We start from the raw sequence: 27,130 nt of genomic DNA, 5'->3' as shown, positions 1-27,130 counted from the left end.
GTAATTTGAGTAGAAAGTACAATATTTACCCTCTGAAATGTAGTTAAGTTGAAGTATAAAGTAGCATAAAATAAAGTACCTCAAAATTGTACTTAAGTAATTTTTGAGTAAATATACTTTGTTACATTCCAACACTGTCCGACACAGAACTTCAAATCCAGAATCAAAAAATTACCAGAATTCAACAAGAAAGAAATCCACAACTTGCAAACAAGGATTTAAAGCAAAAATTAGCTGCACTGTGCAAATATCCCTCACATATCGACTCCTGTGAGAGACATATCACCTGTTTTCGGCTGTTTTCACAGTAACTGCTGAAGTCTAAAGCTGAATGATACCAGCACAGAGCTTCTGCAGATACCACAAAGTTAAATCTAATGTACTTTAACATTTAAAGCCCCTACGAGATTTACACAATAAAAATAAAGGGCCAAAAGCAACTAATGGACAACTGCACCAATTTTCAGCAAGATTGTCTAATTTTTCTTAAAAATAAACTTAACGTCATCAGAATAGTTTTAAAGATGCCACAATCTCATACAAATTCTGCACGTAGCAGCTTTAAGACCAACTATAGATACATTTCAGACAGATTTTTTGGACAGATCGAACAAATGATGCAGTAAAGTCAATCAGTTAATCAGGTCTAAGTGATCTGTAATCTCTAGAAAAACAAGTTGTTTGATATTCTGCGTCTATTTCAGCCAATAACATCACGCTAAACCTACCAGTGAGCTGTTTGAGTAAAACCGGCTGTATTTTCGTACCTGAGGGTGACGATGATGGCGGAGGGCTGAGCGCAGGCGGTGATGAGCGTGACGATAAAGAGGAAGATGAGGAAGGGGATGAGGGTGCTGCAGGTGCGGTCACACTTCCCTGACACCGCGTAGCCGTTCTCGTTCAGGTAGGTCTTGACGATGACGAGCTGCAGCTGGTTGCTGCCCTGACCGCTGGACGACGGCGTGATGACCTGCCGGCTCTGAACGCAGGCGCAGTCCGAGTAGTTGCGAATCTGGAAGGTAGGAATATGTATTTAGGCACTTTGACTTCAACTACATATTATTTTATTATTTATTATTAGAGTAACTTCTGTAAACAAGAGAGACCATCTTTAAGAGCCTCCACACTTAAATTCTTACTTGTATTAAGTGACACTTTAATACATTTTTTTAAATCTTTGGGACTTGAAATCCTGCTGTCCAATTCTACAATCTTACATTTCATCAAATGGGGACATATCATGCTTTTTGTGGTTTTCTGTTATTAATATACTGTTATGATGTCAGATATCTACACTAAACATGGTCAAAGTTCCAAGACTTGAGGTTAGCATATGTAAAATGCTGCCTGTGAGTCAAAATCCAGGGCTTCAGCCTGCTCTGAACGCTTCATTGACATTTTTTTCTACCTCATGAGTTAACTTCTTCTCGTCAAGCATGCCCATCAACAGCCATCCATACGAATGTATTTGAAAAGTTGATATTTAGAGTAAAAACCGACAAAAACTAGTGAAATCCCGCTGCGATAGTTTGTTTCATAGTTTGTTGACGTAGCCTCCTGAGCCGCCTGGAAGTCGGCTGAGACACAGCTTCGGGAAGCTGACCAATCAGAACAGAGCGGGCTCATCGGGAGGAGGGCTTTTAAAGAGACAGCAGCTAAAACAGCCTGTTTCAGACAGAGGCTGAACTGAGGGGCTGCATGAGGAGCCAGAACTCTCTGAAATTCACCAAGTACAACTTTGAAGTCGTCATCTTCTTTAATAACAATTAAAACACATTTTAAAAAAATATCTTTTATCTAAATAAAGAATTTTATGTGACTGGGTATGTATTTCACCTCTTGCACGTTTAAAGTGTTCAAATTTCTGTTTTGATTATTTTTTTCTTTTTCTCTTGTTTTTTGTGATACACGTTTCTTTGTCTATTTCATGTTTTATTGTTTTATGACTCAGTATGTTTTTATGACTTGTTGTAATGAAGAGGAGGACTTTGTATAAGCCCTCTGGACTTCCTTCCTCTCCTGCACAATTTAATATAACTTTTTACTGTGTAATATTTTTATTGTAACCTTTGTGCAAATTAAAAAAAAAAGAACTGTAAATAATACAAAGATATTCCAGTAGTGGCCCAGACTAAAAATATAGACCTAGAAATGTGCACAATATGTCCCCTTTAAAACCTTAAAAAGTAAAGAATTAGTTGACAAACATGTACAAAAATACTAGACGTTTAAAAGCTTGATATTTTGTACTTTTCAGTTTTAGCACTTTAAATTTCAGCTGTTAAAAACATCAACAACTATGTTTACTTGTCCAGGTCTCTTACCCCGGTGCTGTCGTTGGACACACTGTTGCAGCCAGCCAGGCAGGGGTTAAAGTAAGTGATGCCATCAGAGCCGCATACTGGAGCATACTCGTGGATTTTACAACCACAGTTCACGTTACAACCTCCGGTCAGGTTCCTCTGGGTCATGGTGAGAGTCGGCCTGGCGAGAGAGAAAACAAACAAAACATACACAAAAGTTCTTTAGACTTTGCATTTTTAAAACTTTTTTTTAGAGTCACAAAGTGTAAAAGATGGACAACTGTGTTCGAAAACATCCGGTTCTTTAATAAAAAAGTCAAAAAGCTATAAGCCTAACGCAAAGAGACAAGTCAACTACAACTCCCATGGTGCATTTCTTCACAGAGCTTTAATTCTTGTGTGTTTCAATAACTGTGATCTGAAGCTGAAGATCACACTTTGTGGAAACCTGATAAAACATTTAGCAGTTTGATCACTTTCAGATTGTTTTGGTTCAGTTTTGGATGGATCTTCTCCGCAGTAACTGAGGCTCATGGGTATCGTAGTACTCAAGTTGTACTCTACAAGTTGAAGAATTAACACTGATGCCAACACATAAACCTGAAGGATTCTTAAATTATCTCCTTCCAACAGTTACTCAATGGTAATGTGAATGTAAAGCTATTGTGTGAAAACATGTCAAAACCTGGAAATCAAATTAATTGTATTGTTTGGTATTTAGTGATGTTTAGTCGTTTCTTGTGTGCAATGATTAGATTATATTATTCTATTGTCACCTTAACAATATTCAGAATGTTAGTTTGCAGCGGTGTTTATTTTAAATAGCGTCATGAACTGAAGTGCATATGAGTAGGATACATTATCTAGAGTGTCACTTCAACACTGCCGTCCCTGAAGCTACACTGATAGCTAAAAAAAAATATTAATGAACTGCATAAAAAAGCAAAACCGAATGAAGTTTTACAGACATCAATTCAGTAAAATAAAAGTGTTTACTGTATTGTACTGTACTGAAAAAGAAAGCAGAAAAATGGCAAAAGAAAAGGAAAGAAGGAAAGAAAATAGAGGACGGACAATAAAAGCGGTAAAGAGGGAAGATAAGGCTATCTGGAAATGTGGAAGATAAAGTAAAGTGATGGATGAAAAAAGCAAAGATAGAATGAGAAGAAGAAGAGATGTGGAAACCAAACGGTGCAGTATATATCAAATGTTAAGGAAACAAAATAAAAGAGCTTCAATGCTGTATTTTATGCATGTTAATAAAGATAGGCTATTATATCTGATATTTTTCATTAAGTGGATTGTAAGGCTGAAGAGTTGGAAAAATACGGTTCCCCTCAAAGGCTGTTTGGTTATTCAGAAGCCAGTAGATGAGCTATTAGTTTTATACCCACTCAAACAGTCTGTTTTCTAGTAGCCCTAAAATAGTGATGCAAAGCCGATGGCTGATAATCAACTTGTGGCTCTGTTTGTTTCTAGTTTTCCTTTCAATAAAGTTAAGCCATAAATAAAGACGCAAGACAGTGAGGACAGGAGGAAGTCAAGAGACAAGGAGGAAGTGAGCCAGAAGTAAAAGAGATGAACACATAGTGAGCATGCCCACCAGAGACTTCCACCGGCCGACACCACTAACTTACAGTTTAGCCCTCCAGCTAACTTGAATGGGGATAAAATGATCCAATCATGCGGCTCTTCTAGACTTCAAAATGTGATTGGATCAAACAGATCAAATTCTGATAGTGAGACGAGTCACCTCGCAGGGGTTGTGACTCTCAAAAAAATGTATCTGCTGATTTACAGACGTCTCTTTCACAATGTAACTCTATTGGAAAAAGTCTTTTTGGGCCCAATAGCATCACATGACGTTGTAATTACACAGTTTGGCCGCTATTTCAAATTGTCTTCAAAGCCTGGCGCTGTTCCTGGGGGACTGGTGGAAGGAAGGAGGGAATAAACGAGGACATTAAGGAGAGATGAAAAGAAAAGAATGATGGAGAAAGGAAAAGGATAAGACAGGATATAGAAGGGAAGGGAAGGGAAGAGATAAATTGAAAAGATAACAAAAAGTGCATTAAGGAGGGCAAGAGGGACAGAAAGAGAGACGGAGAGGGAAATAAAAAAAAAGACCAGAGGGAGTAACAGAGGAGAGGAAAAAGAGACGGCAGTCAGCCAAAGATCTTCTTGTCCAAGCTGTTCTTGGACGTTTTCCATCGTTGCCATGTAATCGCTCCAAGGGACGCTCCATCCAAAAGAAAACGCCTCCGTTTACTGGCTCGTTATCAGTTATCCCTGCACTGATCTGAACGCTCGCTTCCTCCCTGACATCGGCCACAGATGGGGCAATCAAAACGGCCGCTGACTCTGTCACGTCGGGATATGAATTAATACGAGAGAGGCCGAGCTGCAGCCAGCAAACGGCTGCCTCTGATTTAAGCGAAAGTTTTCAAAGACTCCGTTTGCTCCTGGAATTACGACGAGACGTGAGAGGAGCGATAAACGAGGGAGGTATTTAATAACGTAGAGGAGAGAGATGTCTGCTTTTAGACATGTTTACTTAAAGAAAATAAAGTATATGTGTCAAAATCAAAGTCGGGGACATCTAAGTGTCAAAATTTGATTCTTTCTTTGTGTTAGCCTTGATGACTCCCAGTTCAGTCTCAGTCTGGATGTCACAACATGACAACTCCAATCAGCAGACTTCAGTGAATGATAATGATGAAAGCTTCCATGTATTTATGTCATTTGGGGGGTTTTTTGTACCAAAAGTTTGATTTTGTTCATTTCACATCTACCACATCATTTAAAAGTGTTCCACAGATTTAAAAAAAGGATTAAAATCGATTCAGCAGAACCAGAGGTATCATATTTTTTATTCCACACATTCTCCCTTGTCAAAAACCTTTTACCCACAATGCAATTCAACTTAATTCACTCAACTGCACAAAGACTGGTGTGTTATGCTCTCTGCAACACCTGAAAAGTGGAGTTCAAGTAAGATTATTTTATGTTCTAGGATAGGGCTGGCATATTTCAATATTTTTGACATTATCTCCATTGAATTTCTAAATAAAACCCTGAAATATTCTGTTATACAGATGATCAAAAATGGCTTATTCTGCATACTTTAAATGGTGTCAAACAGGTCTCAAAAGAGAACAGCAGTACTTTCCCTGTTGCGGACATTAAAACAGCCCATTTGATGAGCTTTTTTGGGATTTTGCTCTCCTGATGGTTTATTTTTTTATGTTGTCATATTGGTTCCCAAATATGTTGGTGTTAGCATGTTTTCATATAACAGATTAGCAAAAATATTATTGTGGGAGAAGCACAAGCAGCTCCTCCCACGGAGAAGATACACTTTAAAATACAAGGACATCGCCTTGGACAGGATATAAATTACAGGAGACAGGAGACCAAAAAACAGTAGGTACTTTCTGCTGTAATTATTACTGTCTGGTCCAAATGTAAAAAAGTATTGCCTACTGTTCCCTATTCACAACCTTAAGATTAATAAATTGAGGAAGATGTTGCCTTTGTTTGGGGGTTTCAGAGAGGACATCCATCAGGTTACAACATAACAGGCATGAGCAGAGATAGAGAATGAGACAGAGAAAAGAGAAAGAGAGGGAAAAACAGACTATTTATGATCGAAATGATGTTACAACGGTCACCATGGCTATTTCTCTCTTACCGTTTTATCTAAACCTGACCTCTCCTCAAGCTTCTTTCATAATTTTGTTTTTCTCTCTGTGGATGTTTTTTTTGTCCACTTATATTGTACCTCTCTGTGCTTGTTTTCCCCTCGGTCTTTATCTCTGCATTGGCTCTCTCGTTTATCCTTCGAGTGTGTTTGGCTGTCTCTCTCCATCCTCCACAATCACATCACTGTGGAAACCGCATGCCGACCACACAACACCCAGTGTAAATTTTCAATTCAGATTAGACACAAAACAGACACCTCGACACTGCGCTGACGTGGTTCTTCCCCCGTCAGCAGTGATGCGTGACAACCCACCAATTCCCCGACACTGTACCCTCCCAGTCACCTCCCCCCCACCTCTCCCTCCCTCCCTCCACGCTCCTCACCCGGTGGTGTAAGGGATGTTAATTCCTCCGAGGTTGATGCTCTCACAGCCCACGATGAACAGAGTGGAGAAGCAGAGCAGGGAGACTCCGCTGCAGATCATGGCCAGCTTGGCCGACTCACGAGCTCCCAGTTTCAGCTTCTTAATGATGTAGCCGCCCAGGACGATGCCCACGCCGGCGCTGGGCACGATGATCACACCTGGGAGTGGAGGAAGAGGCACATATTAAACATTCAGACACTTCTCTGCTTGCTGAACTAACATGGTTTTTATTCAAAGCTTGTTACAGTAAGTCCAGCAAGCTAACCCTCCCATCTAGCAAAACTTGGGTGCACAAGTGTTGTTTTAAGATCAACAGATATCCTTAAAACGACAAGACGAGTCCTAAAGAAAACGGTGCTATCACAACAGCAGCCGCCTCCGGGCAGCCTTGCATTACCATGACAGCACACATTTTTTAGTGTGGGTGGCCCCAAAGGCAGTGGAGCCTCTAACCCAGGCGGTGTTTGTGCCTCGCCAGTAGATGTTAGATAATGTTGTGTCCTGTCCTGTGCAGCGTTTTCTCCTGTGTTGTTCAGTGTTTTCTAACCATTATCCATCAAGTTTAACCAGAATTACAGAAAAAAAAACAGTTCTAGTGAATTAATTTCCCTCCGTTTTTGGACTCGCTGCTTATTTTCTTATATTCTAAATGAGAACATGATTCGTGGTGAATTTGGTACACTGCGATGCTTTGTCACGCACCATGCAGTTATAAAAGCAGCTGTCCCTCGGTAAAAGACATTAAAACATCGGGAAGATGTAATTTTCTGCCAATAAAACCTTGCCTGTGCCTTGAGATTTGTGTCTGCTCTATAAGAAAACACAATGACGAGAGGAAAGGTTTTTCTCTGTGTGCTCCTTCCCCCCTTTCACAAGGCTGCTTTTCCCGACATTAACAGTGTTTTTTGTGTGTGTGTGTGTGATAAATCATTACTTTCAGTCCAATGGTTCACATAATCTGTTAATTTATCAGTCACATTTTGGGTGTGTTTTTGTGATGTTTGGGCAGATTATAGAGAAAACAGGTGTGCATCATCACTCTAATGGTGCAGTCACAGTGACATTCGCTTCCCAGTCATGTCTATGTGGAACGAGACAAGACACGTTCGCTGCCGGTCGCAAATTGACCTGCTGAGTTCAATCTGACTGAACGTCGCCTCCCGACAAGGTGAGGTTCTCCAATAGAGAGAATTGGGGAAATATTGTTTGTTTGTTTTCTTGTCTTATAACTGCATAGATAAGTAATGCCAGCAGCAGAGAAGAAGAGACACTGATTGGAACATTTCTGCCTCTGTTTCATTAATATTTTTGTTAATAAATGCCTATTGACCCGCTTCTCCAACATCTCCTTTAAATCTTCTCGTGTGTCGAGCGACATATTTTGCCTTTATATGGGGAGGCGGCACTATAAATAAATTCAGGAAGTTGTGGGCTAAATGGGCAGCAACAGATCTGTCATTCCAGGAAATGGACGGACTGAGTAAAGCCTGTCTGGTCAAAACAGATGAAAATCTGATGAGACAGACGCGTCGTTAAACACGGCCAGCGCTCATCTCCCTTTCATGAAGTGAAAATTATGCAAAAAAAAGACTGACTCACAGGCTCCGCTTGGCCTCCCGCCTTTTGGTGCATGATAGTCCAATTGGACAAGACTCTAAACAAGCAAGGACACAAAATTATTTCTAACACTAACAACCACTGGCAGCTGAGTGCTAGCGCCTTGCTCTACCCACTCACGCTCCGGAGAAGATGGCAGCGGATACCCGAGCCGGGGTTCTGGGACCTTGAGCAGGTTTCCCAGGGCTCCCAAGCAAAACGAGGAACTATTTGATTTCACTCACTAGAAGCTGGCATACTATGATAATGTGTATGACTGGCAGTTTTTAATCACAGGCTTCACAGCCCACTCCACCCACAGCTGAGACAGTTATGCAATCCAACACTATAAAAAAAAAAACAATGTACAGAATAGATTCACAATTTTTTAAAATCTGTCCTAAAACAACAGTCAGGTGTCCAAATGAACACTGACACATGGTTTTTCCCTTCATAATGTGTTTTCTTCTTCAGTTTATCTAAAGCTTCAAATCAAGTCATTATATTTCTAAGTTAAAGTCTTTTTAGTGCCAAATTAACTGTTTTTGTTACGATTGTTCCACTGAGGCTCAACAGGAAAACACTGTCGAGACACAAAGAGAGGATTTTTTACAGAAAAGACTAACTGTGGAAGAAACTTTATGTGACTAACAGAGACTTTATGTGACTAACAGAGACGGCCAAAGTCTCATATTACTTCAGATAAACTTTCTCAAAACAAGGACTGTGGATTTTGTCTCCCATCATTTACACTGTAAGTGCATTTGGACGAGTCTTCTAATGGACACCTGACTATTGTTTTAAGACAGACTTGAAAAATTGTGAACTTATCCTTTAAAAGGTTTCCAAAACTAATATAAATGAAGATGTAGTGAGATAAATTTAGTTTGTGAAGTGTTTAAAAACAATAACAGTCTTCTGTGTGGAAAGTTCAGATGACTTAAGGTTCCTTGCAAGTGTGACTAATAATATATAATAATGTTTGACACCAGCAATCAACATCTTTTTCAAAAGGTAAATGTGTTATGTTGTAATAAAACTCTTCAAAATTGCATGAAGCACAAATTTGTCATTACGAGCCTCCAAAAACAAAACAGTGTGAAAGTCACATCATGTGTGTGAAATTCTCAAATAAAAAACTGACAGTTTTTAAAAAATACTCAGTTGCAAAACACAAATGTCCATGACTGTTCTGGATGATGTGTTATCATTTTGACATGTTAGAAATACATTATCTAATCAAAAGCAGCTGGACTTGCTGTTTTTGTTTACTGTTTTTAGGTCAAGACACCGTATGACCTGGATGACAGCAACTCTACAGTCAGACTTTTTTTTTTTTTTCCAAATGAAAGCTAACCGTTCAGGACGGTTGGCCAGTTGAAAAAAAAGCATCTATCTATCTGTAAACATGTCCATCAAACCGTTAGAGAAAAGCAAAGGCATCACGTAAAACCTTCCAAATGTGGAAGTATACCAAAATAACCACCGTCACTAAAAGAGGCCTTCATGTCAGAGCAGAGCCTCTTATTCCTCTCAGCTTGTTGACTTATCAGCCACAACAGTGGGAGGCTCTGAGAGGCTCTTTATCTTTAAGATATGACGCTGGAGGGCGGAAGGTTTGTTTTACACAATGCTATCCTCGTCTAAGGTTGATCTTAGACATTACTTCTTGGACATTATTTCTTTTTGTTTCTTTGTTTCCTTTGTAAAGCGTCTTTAAGTATCCTGAAACGCACTATATAAGTTTGATAGTACGTATTGTAAGTATTATTATTATTATTATAATCTTTTGACTTGTAATACACATAGATGAGCTTGTCAATAGAATGATTAGTGTGTTAAAGAGGTGAGGCTCTGTGAGGCTGTTATACTCATATGTCCAAAAATATACCCTTATTATAATTATTATTATTATTATTATTATTATTATTATTATTATTATTAGCTTTTTACATTTACATTCTTCATTTAGCAGACGCTTTTATCCAAAGCAACGTACATCTGAAACTGATACAAGTTGTTCTTTTAAATAAGCTCTGCCACTTCACTGACCGCTGGTTATTGTGTACTAATCATAGACTGTATAAAAATAGGTACTAATATTTTAGGAATAGTGTAAACTCTAGTGCAGTGCAACACAGACAAGAACAAAACTTATTACATTACATTGCAAACAAAGAACTTTGTCATCTGTATGCAGCTCTACAAATAAAATCATCCATACAAAAGATTTCCTTCCTGAAACGCAGCTCAAGATTCTTACAATCATTCATCCAGAAAAACTCATCAGCAATTAAGAACATTTTACCAAATAGTTTCCCCTTAAATCATCATATAATGAGCATCAAACATAAAATAGACTTTGTCTTCAGTCTCACGTAAATCACACAGCAAACAGAGCTTGATGCTAGAAAGTAGCTTGATTTGATTATGTTTTATAAATTAAAAGGTACCAAAAAATGTGTCTGTGTTTGTGTTGGATGCATCTGCCTGCTCACATACACCTACAGCGTGTGTGTCCAGGCAGCCATACTTGTCTTCACGTATCACCATGTATGTATGCATTTAATCTATTGACCTGCTCTTGTTTAAACATGCATGTGCCTTAGCGTGTGATTGTGAGTGTATGTAGAGCATATGTGTGTGTGTGTGTGTGTGTGTAACACCCTCAATGTTCCAGCTCTGTGTCCCAGGTGCCCCCTTCATTTGAAGACCAGCAGTTTCTTTATTATTAATGTGTTGGCTTGCAGCTCTGGGTCGACTGCCTCTGCTGCTCTGCTTTTAAATAAAACCAGCAGAGCAGAGCTGAACTGGCAGAAATTAAAGTTGTGGGTGTTGTATGAATATTCTGTCTGTCTGCATCCTGTCTGTGCTGCTATAAAGACATTATAAAGGGAAGTTCAGTAGAGAAGGCAGAGAACCGTTTCAGATTTAAGATGCTAAAAATGTGAGAGCTTTATAAATAAAAATGGGCCTGTTTTTGAAATAAGACTAGACTTGGAAAACTTGAATCCTGTTTGGTTTTATGAAAATCATCATAAAATCATGGTCATTTGACAATTTAACTGAGACGTCAGAGGGTGGTAGCCTAAATCTGTCTTAACCTCAGTAAATGTGGGAATGAAGACTACAGTAGGAAGAACAACCAGGCATCAGTTGTTCAGATGGACCTGTATCAGAGATCCAGGAAACATTTACGTCTTCAGTGTTAAAGTACAGCGTGATTTGTGATTCAGCTCACCGGTGTAGATGCTGGCGTTGGAAGCCGGGATGCCGAACTGAGACTCGATGAACTTGGGGATGAAGGTGATGAAAGCTGTGACGATGGCGCTTTCGGCCGTGTAGGACAGACTGACGAACAAGAAGGTCACATTGCTGAGGATCCTCACTGCGGCCTTGGGCAGGTCTGGAGGAAGAAGAGCGAACAGAGAGAAGAGTTTCATTTTTAGTTTGTTTTGAACCTATTTATGCATGAAGTAGTTATATGTTCTAAATAGCACCCCTTGTCATGATATCAATATTTTTCAATACTTTTAAAAGATGTAACGGGACAGAGTGCACAGTAAACTCGGCAGCCCCACATTTCTCTGTTCTGTATTTCTCTGTTTTTTGTATTCAGGTTAGGCTAACCTATTGTTGCTAACTTTGGAGCTAACTCCCTAAGACGTGAGCTAACAACAGACGTGACTTTTTATCCCTTATTAATTGACACACTGTAGTCTGTACAGTACATTTACTGCCAGACTGACAACTTACTACTAACCTTTTCCTCTGCTCACTTCTCTGCCCCTCGCTTTTTCCCACTCGCTACGCAAACATACTCCATAACGGAGCCGCGCGACAAATAGTTTCCCAGGCAACGGCACGGCGGTTGACTCACGTACCGGAACAGCGCTGCACAGAGACTCCCAAACGCTATTGATAAAAATTTAATATCAAATTTTTTATTTATTTATTTTTTTGGCCTGGCGGGGGTTCTCGTTCTGTCATGATGGAGAAATACAGATTCAGTGAACGTTCAATACGTTCAGTAAACGTTGAGTACAGTTGGACCCAGCAGTTTCCATTAAGTTGGGCGAGTTCAAAGTTGTGAAAACAACGGGGGTGTTTTGAATACACACCGTTGTTTTCACAGGTAATTTGTTAGTCTGTCCCTCCCGCCGCTGGAAATAATGGATTACTCCTGGAAAGCTGTTGATGTAGCACTTTTCTCCTTATGAAAATAACACGGAGATTATTCGACCAATGACAATTTAGTCGAACGAGAGCATATCGACCAACTAATCGATCAGTCGACCAGCAGACTACAGCCCTAATTACTACTACTACTATCTTATTGGTCTTCTCACGTATACAATTAATCTTGCTTTTAATTTGTCAAGCACACATTTGTCATTTCTAGTTGATGTTGCAGGTGTGTGTGTGATGTGCTATTATGTGCAACTTTGTATTATGTGTCCTGTGAATTTTTTGCTTTGTACTGTTCTGTTATTGTTCTGTTATATGTTTTAATTGTGACCTGCCGAAGATGCAAATTAGCTGTAAGCTAACTCTGGTACAGTACATCAAATAATAACATCTATGTTTAATACTGCACATGGTCCCTTACAAATAATATACATAAATAAATAAATATAATGGCAAAACTTGGAAACAAAGTGGATTTGTAGATGGGATGTAATCAGGGTTGCAACTAACAATTTCAATATTAATTAATCTACTGATTATTTTTCTGTAAAATATCAGAAAACTGAGAAATTCCCATCAGGATTTCCCAATGTCCAATGTAACATCTCATTTTGTTTGACAAACACCCAAATTTTCCCAGAAATTTTCAATTTATTATAATGGAAGACCTTTGAGTACCTAGAACCACCAAATGTTTGTTATTTTTGCTTAAAAATTACTCGATTGTCAAAGTAGATAAACTAATATCAGCTAATTGGTTAACAAACTTTGCACCATCATTGCAGCTCTAGATGTAATTAACTAATTAGAAAAAACATAAACACAATTGAAATTTTACATTTTCCAAATTAAACAGAATAATTAAAATTACATAAGATATTAAAACATAAAATAATAATTTAAGGGCAAAAGACAAGACATAGAGCAGAACCTACAGACAGTGATGTTAATTAGGTTTATTCATTTAAATTGAAGGGTTTCACACTTTCTGTTGTAGTGAAGTGAAATGAAGACACTGATGATGTCTCTGGGTGAAATGTGATGTTTTGTATGTTTTTTTATAGTCATTGTTTTTGATAAACATTTGTGAGCATGTTTTCAGATACTACTGTGTTTTCCTGAGTGTGTACTAGTCCAAGAAGAGTTAATTCATGACTCTTCCTTCTTGCTTCAATAATAAATAATTAGATAATAGATGATAAATTTGGTAAAATGCTAAAAGAAAATTAAAAAATAAGAGTACAGATATTTTGATCTTTTTTTAATTACTCCTTTTTGCATCCAACACTTTCTTGTTTCTGTGGTGACGGGAGGTATTTTTGGAAAGTTTTGTTATTTTTCCTTATTTAAAAACCATTAATAACTATCAACTGCTGATAAACTGACACTATTAGAGTGCAAACTGCAGCATCGCTCTCATACTCTGTTTACAGTTTGTGATCAAACTGCTCAAATTGTATTTATTACCCAAATAAGAAACCAAATGTAAAAAATTCTTCTACCCAATCCAATGAGAGCACAGAGCTACAACTCCAGGAAACCTTCAGTTTAGAGTTGACATCATCAGTGACATCAGCAGCCCCAGAACTTTACGGAAACCCCCGTCTGATACCTTTGATGTCCTTGCCGAAGCCCATGGACGAGGTGACCGCCTGGCTCTTGTTGTTGTTGCTCTTCTCCTTGAGGACGTCGTCGTCGCTGGAGAGGTCGTCCAGGCTCAGCTTTTTCCTCCTCTTCTTCTTCTTGTGTCGGGGCGGCAGCTTCTTGGGGAAGGTGAACATGGGGAAGATGACCAGCAGCATGGCCACGGCACACAGCAGGAACCCACTCCACCTAGACAGACGAGGAGGTTTAAAATTAAATATTTAAAATACAGGAACGTGATTAAGTTTTCATCAAAGAGAGGTGAATTCAGGTGAGCCAGTCGGGGATGAGAAACTCACTTGATGCTATCAGAGACTGTCAGTCTGGACTTGGTATCATTTTATATCCCTGTCTCATTATTGTGCACATAAATAAATAAAGAAAACCTGTAGTCTGGCTTCACTGGTACACTCATCTGTCCTCGTCCTGCTATCATCACCTTTAATTCATGCAGGAAGCCAGTGGCTGTGAGCTAGTGAGTCACTGGTTGTGCTGTCATTTAGAAGATCATCACTGGGAGCTGTAAGTTGATGACTAACTGCTTCTCACACACGCCAACAGATCTTCAGATGGATATCAGATGTGTACAAAAATGTGACCCGAAGTCCAAACATGCATCTTATGTCCTCAAAGTGATGCTATATTTGCTCATTGATTCTTCAAATGTGGTTTCTTTTTCCTTATCTTGTCTTTATTCACTTTTATTACACTGTGAAACCAGCTTCTACAAAACAAATCGCAGTTTTAGCTCAGAAATGAGAAGAGCAAAGACTATTCTCATCTTATATTAGAGAGCCCCATTACTTAATGTGGGGACACGAATGTCTCATGTTATATTACCATCTGCCACAACTGGTACTAAGGCATAACATTGTGGAAATTTATCACAGAGCAAATGAATCCTCTAAAAATCGAAAGTTCAACACCTCTTCCAATAAAGCTGGTTAACAAACCTCACTAATTTGTGAGTACCAACCAAAATGTGTGTGCATAAGTCATATCAAGTATTGAAAAGTGTCAAATTTCAAAGGATGGCATCAAACACTAGGCTTGTTTATTCATTGTTTTAAAAAATAAAATAAAATCTTTATCTTAATTTGTGCACTTTTCTAACTTAAATAACTATCCTGTCTGTGGCCCTCAACCCCAAGCTGATTGTTTCCTACTGAAGACGTAAATCATTAAAAAATGTCACACAAATGTATAGTTTAATCTTTCAGAAAGGCTCAATAATTACCTAAACCAGCTGACCACTGTAGTTTTCAATAAATGTTACTGAAACAGGAGGGAAAAGTGCTTTTATGGGGGACTATTTTCATATTTGGAAGATTGTGGGATTGAGTTAAACTACAGTGTGTGTGTTCATGATAATAAAGGAACATGTCAGAGCAATGGCGTGGCATACTGATGTGTTTTTAAAAGTTACATGTTTATATTCTTCAAACTAAGGTACTGAAAAATGTATTGTTTTAGTTTTAGTAGTGAAATACATGTGCTAAATGGGCACTGATGAAGACTACTTTTAAACAACACCCCAGACTATCTTCAGCACACGTATCGTACATTTCTATCAGGACCCTGATTGGTCTCACCAGTTGCCGATGAAGCGGGGGTCGCTCTGGTCGATGTTAACAACGGTCTTGGGGTCCACGTAGAAACCGATTAGGACTCCTCCCAGCAGGTAACCAGCCGCCGGGCCCAGTGCTCCCATCACGTACATGATGGCTGAGGAGGAGGAGAAGAGAAAAGAATAGGACTCATTTTAAAGTTACAATAATCCATATTTGGCCACCAAGGGACATAAAAAGATCAAAACAAACTGAGACACACAGCACCCACATATTACTGTCGTATAAGTGCATACAGTTAAATAATTGCCTTCTTCCACATCCAGCAGCCAAACAGCAACGTTATCAAGCCACTGGAATAGTGTTTATGTCCACCTGGTGGATGTTAAGTCACATTCACTCTGCTTGTAGCTCTGCTTTGGTCTCCACCAACTCTTGAGAAGAATATCTGTCACGTTAGCTTCTAAATGTTCCAGTTTCTTCAGCAGCTAGTCTCTAACTTTGTCTGACTGCTGTTTGGAGCTGGTCAGGAAGTATAATGTAGGTTTAATAAAGCTGCTGCTGCTGGAAACGGAGCTGTCGAGCGTGCCGACACCGAACCATACAGTAAATTAACTGTAAAACCAAACCTACGAGCTAAAAAGCTCTGTAGAGCTGCAGACGTGGGTGATATTTCTGTCATTTCTGCACCGCGAGGGACGCTTTCTCATTACAGAGTGATTTCTTTCAATGTTAACATGAAAATATTCCACAACAACAACAACAACAACAGCATGCCACGTATACAATGACAAGAGTCAAGTAGAGACATCGGCTTGAAACTAATAATTCAATAAATAGAATAAGACGGAAAATACAACAAAAACAATACAGATCTTATCATAAATTGAAACTTTAATGTAATAAAGTCTAATAAAAGACCAACATCTTAACCCACTCTGTTTCACCAGTCACTTGATTACTTAGACAGACAATAAGCCATTTCCAGAGCTAAAATAGACTGTTTCACCAATTGTTTCCTTACGTTTTCCACCATAAATCAGTGTTTTTATATTGTCCTGCCTTTTTCCTCCACAGACTGAAAAGAAAAACACTGCTACTCCACATTTTAAGCCTCCTGTGCTATCCGGATCACTTCTCTGGACTCGCCTGATCTTATGCACATGATTTTAGCAACATTTGTCTGACAAAAACCACTGTATGTCAACTTCTGTGTCAAAGTTATTCAAGTATGCAAACTCAGTGACATTTGCTTAACTTTAACCCTTATGTAACACTTCAAATCAAACTAATCTAGCATTAAGAGCGGGGTACAAAAGGCCGTGTGTGTGGGTCATGTGTGCAGATCATATGACTGTGAAATAAGGGGCCTGCTTGAGGCTGAGAATAAGATTTCTCCAATTAGAGGGTATTAATATATTAAATTCCTTGGCTGGAGTTGAAAGCAAAACACAAAAATCCAGTGGCGTGACTTAAAAAATCCAGGCTGGGCCAGGCACTGGACCAGACCGAATGTTATCTAACTGTCAGAGTCCTGGGAACTTACTGGGAGCTCTGGGTTCATGTCAGTAGTAGTTTCAAAGACACTTTATGTAGAATTTTTAATTACCAATGCTGTTCCTTCAAAATAAAAAGACAACTTGCTAGTGATGTAACAACAACTATCATTGCTGACTGTGAGGACTAAATTAAAATCTAATAATCTGTTGTTTATGTAAAATGTTTCTTTATATATATTTATATTTATATATTATATACTGTTTAACACAAGTCAAGGGAGTGTCATCTAATAGAGCAACATAATAGAGCAAATGTAGGCAACAATCACACATAAAATAATTAAAATATGTTCCACTGTTATCAGACAAAACTGTCTTTTTTTGCCTGATCAATCAGTTTTTATTTAGAATTTGTTTGAAATTATTCATTTAGACAAGGTCACTTCTTCATTAAATTTCCCCAAAAATTATCATATTACATAATCTATTGATAACATGATTAGATCTTCAATAATTCTTTTTATTATTAAATAATCTCATGCTTATTTTACAACATACTGATTATTCATTGTAGAGTATAAAACGTTAGAAAATAGAGAAAAATTCCCATTAATATTTTCTAAAGTGACGTCTTCAAATTGTTTTGTCCAAAAAACAGTTTAAAATTCAAAGAAAGGACTTTTATAATGATATTAAACTGAGAAAAGTAGGAAATCATTACATATGAGATGCTGAAAACAGTGAATGATTGCCATTTATGCTCTGACAAACAATCAGAGATGTTTTTGTCAGTTTTCTGTCAATTGTGTTATAGATCCAGCAATAATTGCACAGAAAAATACATATACGTGATGTAAGATTTTATCCATATTGCCATCCCCTTATGCATGAAAACTATGCTAATATTTTCAGCACCCTTTCTCCAAGATATTCCAGAAATGCCAGCAGCAGTTTGAACCCTGCAGTTACTCATCTGCTGCGCATCTTTACAGACACATATTTTCTGAGTCTCCATCTCATCCCTTTCCATTCCTCTATTACATCATCGGATGGGGATGGCCAGAGCCCGGGATGATAAAGCATAGAGATGGGATTGAGAGCTTCGGCTTTCCAAGGGGGCCCAGCGGCTTCGTGGATAATCCCTTATCTAGCTGGAGAAGAGGGGAAAACCCTCGGTTGGCAGGCTGCCGTGTTACGCAACATGATGCAGACCATCAGCTGGGGGGATAAAAGACGACCGGGCTGTTGTTGGTAAGGCGGGCCGGACTGGAATTTCAGGAGCCAGACAGAGAAAGTGAGAGAAAAGAAAGAAACTAAAAAAAACACACGGAGATGGAGAAAGACGACGAGAGAGACGAAGAGGAGAGATGGCTTAAAGTGCAAGACGGAAGAAAATAGCGAGAGATGTGTTGATCTCCAAAAAAACCTTTAGATGACTACAGCAGTAATCAAGGACCAGTAACTCTGACACATGATGGCGCTTCTTTGCAGCTTTTCATCCAAGACTTGGCCTGCGTGTTGAAGTTTAATACTTTGTTGGAACCGACCAAAATGTGTCTGCAGCACTGAGTATCGAAAAGTACTGAAATTTGGCACCAAATGCTGCCAATTTCACTGTATTTTATTTAGGAAATGTTCTTTTAGGGCTGCTTGTGTTAAGACAACATTCAACATTTGGAATTTGGGTTATTTTGTTAAATAAAATAAAGCTTTTGTAGAAAATCGTATCTATATATTGGATAAAAAGTCTAGTTTCAGGCAAATATCTGAAATTTTGACATAGTAAAATGTGACTAAGCAAGAGTTTCCATCAGCTTCCTTTATGTGAACATATTCAAGAGAATGTGAAAAGTTTACATAATTAATTGAGCCTCAGTATCACTGATACATCTCAGCATTTTATTCCTCTAGAAGCAGCTGAAGCAGGTACCAACAACGTCAAAGAGTGTTAAAAAATATCTTTACATCAGTCTTTATCATGTCTCCTCTTTTTCCAATCTGCCCACTTTTGCACCTCGGCCAAATGTAAAAACTTTAGGCAATATTTCAGCTTTTAAACATTTTTAGTTTTTCCACTTTTTTTTGAAAGCGTACCCAGAAAGAGACTGACGGACAATAAAAAGAACAAGAGAAAGAGGTAAAAATTGCTGAGAGAAAGAGAAAAGGAAAGATTTAGGGCAGAAAGAGAAAACGAGGAATAAAAGAAATGGACAGGGATAGAGAGAGAGAGAGAGCCTGTGTTGAGGCTGCAGTGTTTGTGCTGATGGAGGGAAAACTTTTTAAGCAAACTGGTTTCCAGCCTCGTCGTTCCCGTCTGTCACCGCTCTGTGTTTCAGCCAGTTCACTGAAAGCAGGCCACGACCTCTGATTCCTTCACATCTTTATGCAGTAAAGCCACCGATCCACAGCCTGAGGCCTGTTACAGTCTGATCCTCCGATGTTAGGCTCCTTTTCCCAGAAACTTGTACCGATAGTATATCATGCAGAAATTAAAATTGAAAGAAAGCTACTTATTTCTGTCCTGAGATCGCTTTAAGTGGATGTTAGTAACTGTGGCAGCAGAATAAACTTCTTGATCAACCTCCACTAATAGGAACATGTAGAGATAGACTCATATTGTTTACTATCAAACTCCAATATCTCAGATATGAACTTAACAGTGAAACTTTGCACTTTGCTGCATTTTGGTTTTAGCAACATTTCAGGGGAATAAAAACAGGTGGATGGAAACACACCTATTGTTAACATGTTGGTGGTACCAAATTTACTCTGTGGACATTGAATTTCTACCACATTTCATGACAATCCACGCAGTAGTTGTTGAGATATTTCATTTTGGACCAATTCGCCATAAAAAAGAGCCAGGCCACAAGCATGTCTTAAAATGAGAAAAAGTTTCTGATTAGTTCACTTTTTTTCACTATTTTCTGACATTTTAAAAGACAAAATTACTGATCGATTAGTTGAGAATTGTTGGTGATGAAAATAACTGTTAGTTGCAGCCCGACAATGAATCATAATGTAAGACAACAACTGTTCTGTGTCTAGAAAGCCTCATAAAGATGGAAAGACAAGCATTTCTGGATTTCTGTACCTGGTTCTACAACGTCTACAATGTACTATGAGACACTTCAGGCATTGTGATTGTTGACATTCCTGATCCCAGAAGTCTCTTGGCCAAATCATAGAAGAGCCATAATCACCTAATCAGACATAGCGACCATTTCAAAAGACATAAATGTATTTTGATTCCTGCATTACTGTCATCCAGTTTGCTGAAGTTACACAGTGTGTTTTGAAACATGTTGTGATTCATGTTTAACTGACTTTTTGTGGTGAGCAGGTAGCTAATTACCCATCTTTCATTTAACTATTTCTTCTTTCAATCTGTACACACAACTGAGAGGCAACCTTCTCATACATACTCATGTTGGTGACTGTCGATTAACTTGTAATAATACCCTAATTTGTCATAATACCCTCAGCAGGGGCAGGTTCCTGCTGCCAAGGTGTTGCGTCACCATTACACACATAATGAGAGCAAAGAGAGTCCTCTCAGGTGTTATTGCTTCACTAAGTTGCGTCTGGCTCTCTACAACCCTGATTACATGAATCTGGACCAGCTGGGCGGGCGACACACATCACACGGCTGTAAAAGAGATTGATGGCAGCTGTAAATTAGAGAAAAAGCGCTGTGAGAGCAGCTGTTGGCGAAACACTGTTAATAAATGTGAAATGTAATTTTTAAATTAATGTTGTTTTATTGAAAGGTTTTCGAGAGCCTCAGAAAGACGTGAACCTCAATCAACAAGCAAAACTCTTAATCAATTTAGCATAAATCAAAAGCATAAATCAGGATTGTAAGTTGCCAAGTTTTATTTCACATTTCATCAGGTCTTTGCCGGTTGATGGATGGGTTTATTTGTGTCGTACGGCTTTTTACTGCGAAACTGCAGCTGCGTTTTTCCTTTAGGTCCGATCCCACGACAGCAGAAGTCAACGCTGAGGGAGGAGACAAACAGAGACGCAGTCAGACAGCTGAGGCCGAGCCAAGCCAGGGCCGGGCCGGACTGCGCCGGGATGAAAAGGGGGAGACACAATGAAATGTTATGGGGATGATGGCGTTGTCACGGCAACCTGCTGACACAGCACTGTCTGGTTACAACTTCCCAACGGGCTGCTGCATCAGACGCCGTGCCTCCATGGAATCTGTGAACAGGCTTCCTTCCACTTTCATATTTCTATTTTTCCTGATCCTCCGTCTGTCAGTGTTTAACATGTCATCGATAGCGACTGCGGGCCAATATTACTGTCAGTAACATCACCTTTCACAACCACCAGCTGAGTGATTAAAGGGATACGCCACAGTTTTTTTTTTTAGTGCTGCACTTCCATGAAAGTAGGGGACTCATAAGAGAGAGGTTAAATAAAAGATTGGTCAAAACTGAAGCAGCACAGGCTACAATGTCCTGAATCAAGCTCCAAAAACATTTCCCATCATGCAGCTCAATAACATCTCTTCATTGGATCCTCCATGTATGATAAATGGCCTTTAGACGCTACAACCTATGTTTATAATGCAGTCTTTTTCATTAAAAATGTGGAAGTCAGGGGTCATTTTGTCAAATCTAAAGCTCCTAAAGCCACAGAAGACATAGAAGACGTGGCGGGTAAACTGATTACTATGTGTAAAATGCCGAGTTTATACCTCAACTATTCCATCAAATGGAAATATTCAATGTTTTGTGCACACATATTTCCAAATTCAGCCGTATTTAGTAACTTGTAGCCCATTATCAACCAAGTAATCTCAGGAACAATGGCGCCACAGCAACTAAACTCTAGGAACTACAAGTCCCTTTTGTGCATTGGTGGAAAAACGAGACTCAAAACTTGAACAACCATCTCCAAAGTGGCATCAATCTGCTGGAGTTTTATGGTTATTTATTTCTGCTGTAGAACACTGGAGACTGTAATGAAACAGTCATTACAGTCTCTTCAGTCATTAAGCTCAAGTTCACTCGTTAGTTCTCTTGATAGCCGTTTACTCTCTTCAACTGTCTACTTTAATAGACTCGGAAGACGACGACGTAAACGTTAAAATCACAATGTTTTAATGTCAGAACAAGGACTTTTTTTGGAACCAAAGACTATGACAGAAGAACTTAATTTAGTCCCTGCTTCCTGTCGAAACACAATCAAGGTTTCTGAACGTTATTGAAATGATTTCTGGCTGAAATTGGGATGTTCACTGTAATTTAAAATAAAGTTTTATGGGATTGAGTAAAGTCTGGCTGCACAACCTGAGTTTACAACCCCACTGATAAAGTTAAATTGAGAATTTTGAAGGACAATGTATCATTAAAAAAATCTCTATAACAATTATTTTCCTGACACAGAACTGGAAAGTGCAAGCCCTTAGTGATTCAGAACTACCGCAAGTCAGAGTTTTAATTAAACAGCCTTGAAAGTGCTAAAAAATGATCCTAAAAACAAACAAAAAAAATGTTAATTTCCTACAACAAAACTTGGCTGAGAGACACCGACAGACAGACAGCGTGAAGCCAGACGGACGCAGAGACAGAACACGGCGTCTATTTTAGCTTGCCAACTGGTTTCAGTACGTTTTGAGCACAGTTAGGTGGTCAGTGTCTGATTAGAAAAAAAAATAGTAATGAGATGAGTCAGTCTGGCAAACCTCTGGTGACAAGAAAAGAAACCAAACCTGACATTAAAGGTCAACAACAACAACACATCAGACAGCAAAACATTCAGAGTTAAAAAGAAAAAATGCAAACCACATAAATATCCGTCACTACTGACCTACATAAATGTTTCCCTGCACAGACACTAACAGATACATTATGATACTACAGCAGAGACATTGTTAGGCTTTTTAAATACTTTAACTGTTTCAACAACCAGACATTTCTTGAACTGGAGTACAGAAGGAGCTGTGAGGAGAAGCCGCATGTTTTTACCTCCGGCTCATTAAGAACTTAAAGTTCAGACGGAAACTGGAAGACAGGCGACGCAGTGGTTTAGCAGTAGTCAGTTAATATGTTTCCATTAGACTGTTTTTATGCACATTTTCAATTTATGCTTAAAACATCTGAGTGGAAATGCCAAAAAATTCAAACTGAAATATTGCAAAAACTGTTTATCTTTGACTGACATGGAAAATTTGACATATATAATTTGGATAAACATTTGTAGAAGCAGCTCATTCAGACACACCATGACGTCGTTCTACCTGCTTTTGCTTCTTCCATCTTAGAAGAAACGTCTTTCTTAAATGCTGTAATGTATCTGAGTTAATGGTGCTCTATTGATTTCATCCTCTTGAATATATCTGCATAAAGCTACTGCTGAAAACACAAACTGATTCCCAATTTATCTTGCAGGAATTTCAAAAATTCACTTGAACATTTAATGGACCCGTAGCAAAAAGCTAGCTAGCCGTTTGGCTAACAAAGCAACATCCAGCATTTGTTTCATTTAAACATATCAGAGTACAAGCATTCAGATTTTTATAAAATTAAATGTCTTTCTAGCTAAATGTGTTTTCATTTCCATTATCAATTCATCTGTTTGTTTGTTTTTTGCTATTAAATTGACAAAACATCAAATAATAGTGAAAAATGTCCAACACAAGTCAACTACAACAGTCAAAAAACAAAGATACTGAATTTACAATGATATAAAACAAAGAAAGGCAGCGAATGCTCACACTTGAGCAGCTCTGCATTTTTTTCTTCATAAATGACTTGTATGATAAGTCAATTATAAAAATTATCAGTTACATTACACGTTATTGATCAACTACTCCATTAATCAATTAATCATTTCTGCACCGGAAACATGTCCTTGAGAGTTCAGAGATGGTCAAGTGCATCTGAACATTTACACAACCAACCAGCTCAAGCATTTGTAGCTATATATATTGATCAAAAAATAACATTTCAGAATGAGATGCAACGGAAAAAATAGGTTTTGGCTGAAGAGTAAACACAACCCAAGTAGAGGAAATGGATTTATGACTGTGAGGGTTTTTATTTCACCAAAAAAAATCACACAATTTGGTAAATGCTTTTATCCAAAGTACCATGATTTCATATATATTGCTGTTAGTGACTCCAGCAGGTGTTGAACCTCTAACTATTGTGCAAACATCTTGCTCTAATTGTTCAGCTTCACGGGAAAGTTTTTGCATAACGGTCTACTCGGACCAGCTAATAAAAGCCAACAGACTTCAACTGTAATAGTACCGTGCACTGTTCAAACCGTTAAACCAGGTAACATGATAATCAAACTTCATGGCAGGTTTAACTACTGTATCTGATGATTGTGTGGATGAGAGGCTGCCCTCAGAACAGCTGGAGCTCTTCATCAGGAGAGAAAGTGTTTCATTATACAGTAAGTCTCAATGTCCTCAATTCATGCCGACCATGCACTAGAAGACTTTGAAAAGACTTTGAAAAGACTAAAGTTTGACACCCTCTCACATCTAAAGACAATGTGTCAGAAGTCACTGAGTTTTTAGTCACAGACTGAGGGTCTTGCAGGGTCACTATTTGTAAGACTAAAACTAGATTCCTTTTGATGTTATTTCCCATCCTGCTCCTGGTGGAAATTTACAAAAAGAAAAACTGTTGAACAATGGAGCAGAAACACAAGCTGCCCTTGTGTGTGCAGTGGTTTGTTCTGAAAAACCAGCCAAAAGAAAATGTAAATTAATTAGCCTAATTAATTCCGTTATAACTGAACAACAACTGTGAAGAGAAACAACAGAAACAACATGCTGATTGTTCCTGTTATTAACTAATTTTCATTTCACAGCTTCTTTTCTTTTTCTTTTTTTACAAATAAAAATATATTTGGGTTAATGTTTCTTAGATCATATCAGCTGAGATAATCACATATCAAAAGGTGTCGTCCTGTACTTGTGTTTTTACAACTTTAAAACAGCTACACGGTTTACACAGCTGCCAACATCAACCACCTTCAATCATTAACTATCTGGGCAAAGCACTTTCAACTGCTGGATGTTGGAGTATTTCTGTTCCTGCAATCTGCATGAAATACAGTAGAAACAGCAGCAGCCTGGATAATTAAGTCTCAGCTTAATAAAGTCATTACTTAGCAAGTTATAGACGGAGCATTCCCAGATTCTTAAATGTTTAATATCATTGTAAATTTGGTGTTTTAGGATGTTTGTTGGACAAAAAAAGCTATTTGAAGTCATGGGAACTTGTGATCTGCAATGTTTTGATATTGTATAAACTTAAATGCAAGTCTAGTCCTCATTATCAAATGATTGATAATGACAATAATTATTAGTTGCATTGTTTCCCACAGTTTATTTGGAAAACTAACTACATTGATGATGGTATGGTTTCTGCATTACCATGTACAATTATTTATCTATTTATTTTTAATACTGTACGTCTGGTATCGTGCTCATTGACAGCCATTTACCCCCACTGGAGAAACAACCAACCGGAGTTTGTGCAACTTGAGTTTGACACAGTTGTTGTACCTGATGGGACTTACAGAAATTACTCCAAAATCAACATATTTCTTCCATCAACATGACAAACATTAAGCTAACCGCTTCAAGCAACTGCTAACAAACCCTCTATGTCGACTAAAAAAAGATTTTGGTGGTAGGAATGTGGAAGTTACTATGCTGTTGCGATGATGTGGCAAAACAAAACTAAAGACTCGTCCTACTCTGCCTCTGATTGGTTATGTTCAGGCATGATGGGTGAGATTGTTAGGGTAAAAATATCAGGGTCAGAGCCAATCAGAGGCAGAGTAGGGGTGGGTCTTTGCAGAATGCAGCTGGGGAAATAAAATAGCGTCTGCTAGCCAGCTTAGCCAAGATAGCCTGGTTACCCTGTAGTGTCACTGCTGTCAGAATGACAAACGAGAGAGTGCAACACTATTATTAAAATATGCTCCATTATCTCCGTAGTGAAACGATACCATGTCTCCCCATCCCCCTCCACCCTCTGTGACGGTCGGCTTTTCACTCTGCCTTTAATAAAGCCGTTCAAAACAACAATAAAAACATCTGATTCCAGACGTGGTCAATGTCATAAGAACCAGTCCTGAGAGTAAAACGTAGTTAAAGTATTGCAGTAAAAGTAGTGGTTTGGTCCCTCTGACTGATATATTATTATATATGACATCATTAGATTATTAATAGTGAAGCATCAGTGTTAGAGCAGCATGTTACTGTTGTAGCTGCTGGAGGTGGAGCTAGTTTCAACTACTTTATATACAGTTAGACCATAAATCAGCATAAAGCAGCTGTCAGCAGGTGTCCTGACTGAAGGAAACAGAAAAGGCTGTTTTCCTTTTGCACTGTAGCACAAATAAACTGTTTCAGTAATAGTTACGTCCAATGAGCCATTGCTGGATGTTTACATTTTTAAAAAATAAAAAAGACCAAAATGTTCATTTATACTTTTCTGATTTTTTTTTTTATTTCTTTGCTGTACCAAAATCATACCGAACCATGACCCCAAATCCAAGGTTTGAGCTTTGTTCGTTCAGGATAAATAATGATTGTTTATCAGGCTACTCTGATATGGATTCTCACAGGACTTTAAAACTGTCCAATGTGGTAACAAGGCTTTTAGAAACCATGATAATCACTATGAGAAAACAGGAAACAGTATAGACAGGACTTTATGTCTTCAGAAAATGGATCCAAGCCCTGCAAAACCAAAAGATATTCAGTTTACTGTCATAGAGGACTAAAGAAACCAGAAAATTTTCACATTGAAGAAGCTTGAAGCAGGGAAAATGACTCAAAACGATTAATGGTTTATCAAAATAGTTGGCAATTAATTTTCTGTCCATTGGCTAATCAACTAATTGTTGCAGCTCCTAAAAATAGTTAGTGAAGCCTGACAGAAAACCTGTTTTTATTCTAGTTGAACATGTAGACTGTCACACCGGGCGACAGTTCATTCCTTGGTACACTCATTATTCTATTATTATAGAAAGTGTGTGACCAGTTCAGTTCTGTACATGGATTACAACCTAGAATAGATATGAACTCTCTGAGGTCACGAACACACTGCGGTGATATGATGAGCATGCCAAGCAGCACGCCGCTGTTGAATCTAGTTAGGAACATATTGCGTCTCTGAGCTGGCACATTAAAATTTCAAGTGGCTGCAGTGTGGCCTGCT

At 38.4% G+C, this 27,130-nt stretch overlaps 1 protein-coding gene across 2 annotated transcripts in view; it reads right to left on the bottom strand.

Annotated features, from left to right (window-relative positions):
- Window positions 1–27,130, bottom strand: part of LOC121908551 (solute carrier organic anion transporter family member 5A1-like) — a 49,738-nt gene that overhangs the window by 8,572 nt on the left and 14,036 nt on the right. For both annotated transcript variants that reach the window (XM_042428666.1, XM_042428667.1), the window contains exons 3-8: window positions 15,451–15,583; window positions 13,827–14,047; window positions 11,268–11,432; window positions 6,390–6,588; window positions 2,325–2,484; window positions 768–1,012 (exon numbers count right to left, since the gene is read on the bottom strand). In XM_042428666.1, the coding sequence (XP_042284600.1) occupies window positions 768–1,012; window positions 2,325–2,484; window positions 6,390–6,588; window positions 11,268–11,432; window positions 13,827–14,047; window positions 15,451–15,583 (1,123 nt within the window). The remainder of the gene's footprint in view (window positions 1–767; window positions 1,013–2,324; window positions 2,485–6,389; window positions 6,589–11,267; window positions 11,433–13,826; window positions 14,048–15,450; window positions 15,584–27,130) is intronic.

This window comes from Thunnus maccoyii, chromosome 12 (assembly GCF_910596095.1).
Source record: "Thunnus maccoyii chromosome 12, fThuMac1.1, whole genome shotgun sequence".
NCBI lineage: Eukaryota > Metazoa > Chordata > Actinopteri > Scombriformes > Scombridae > Thunnus > Thunnus maccoyii.
This window is presented reverse-complemented; position numbering and strand designations above follow the sequence as displayed.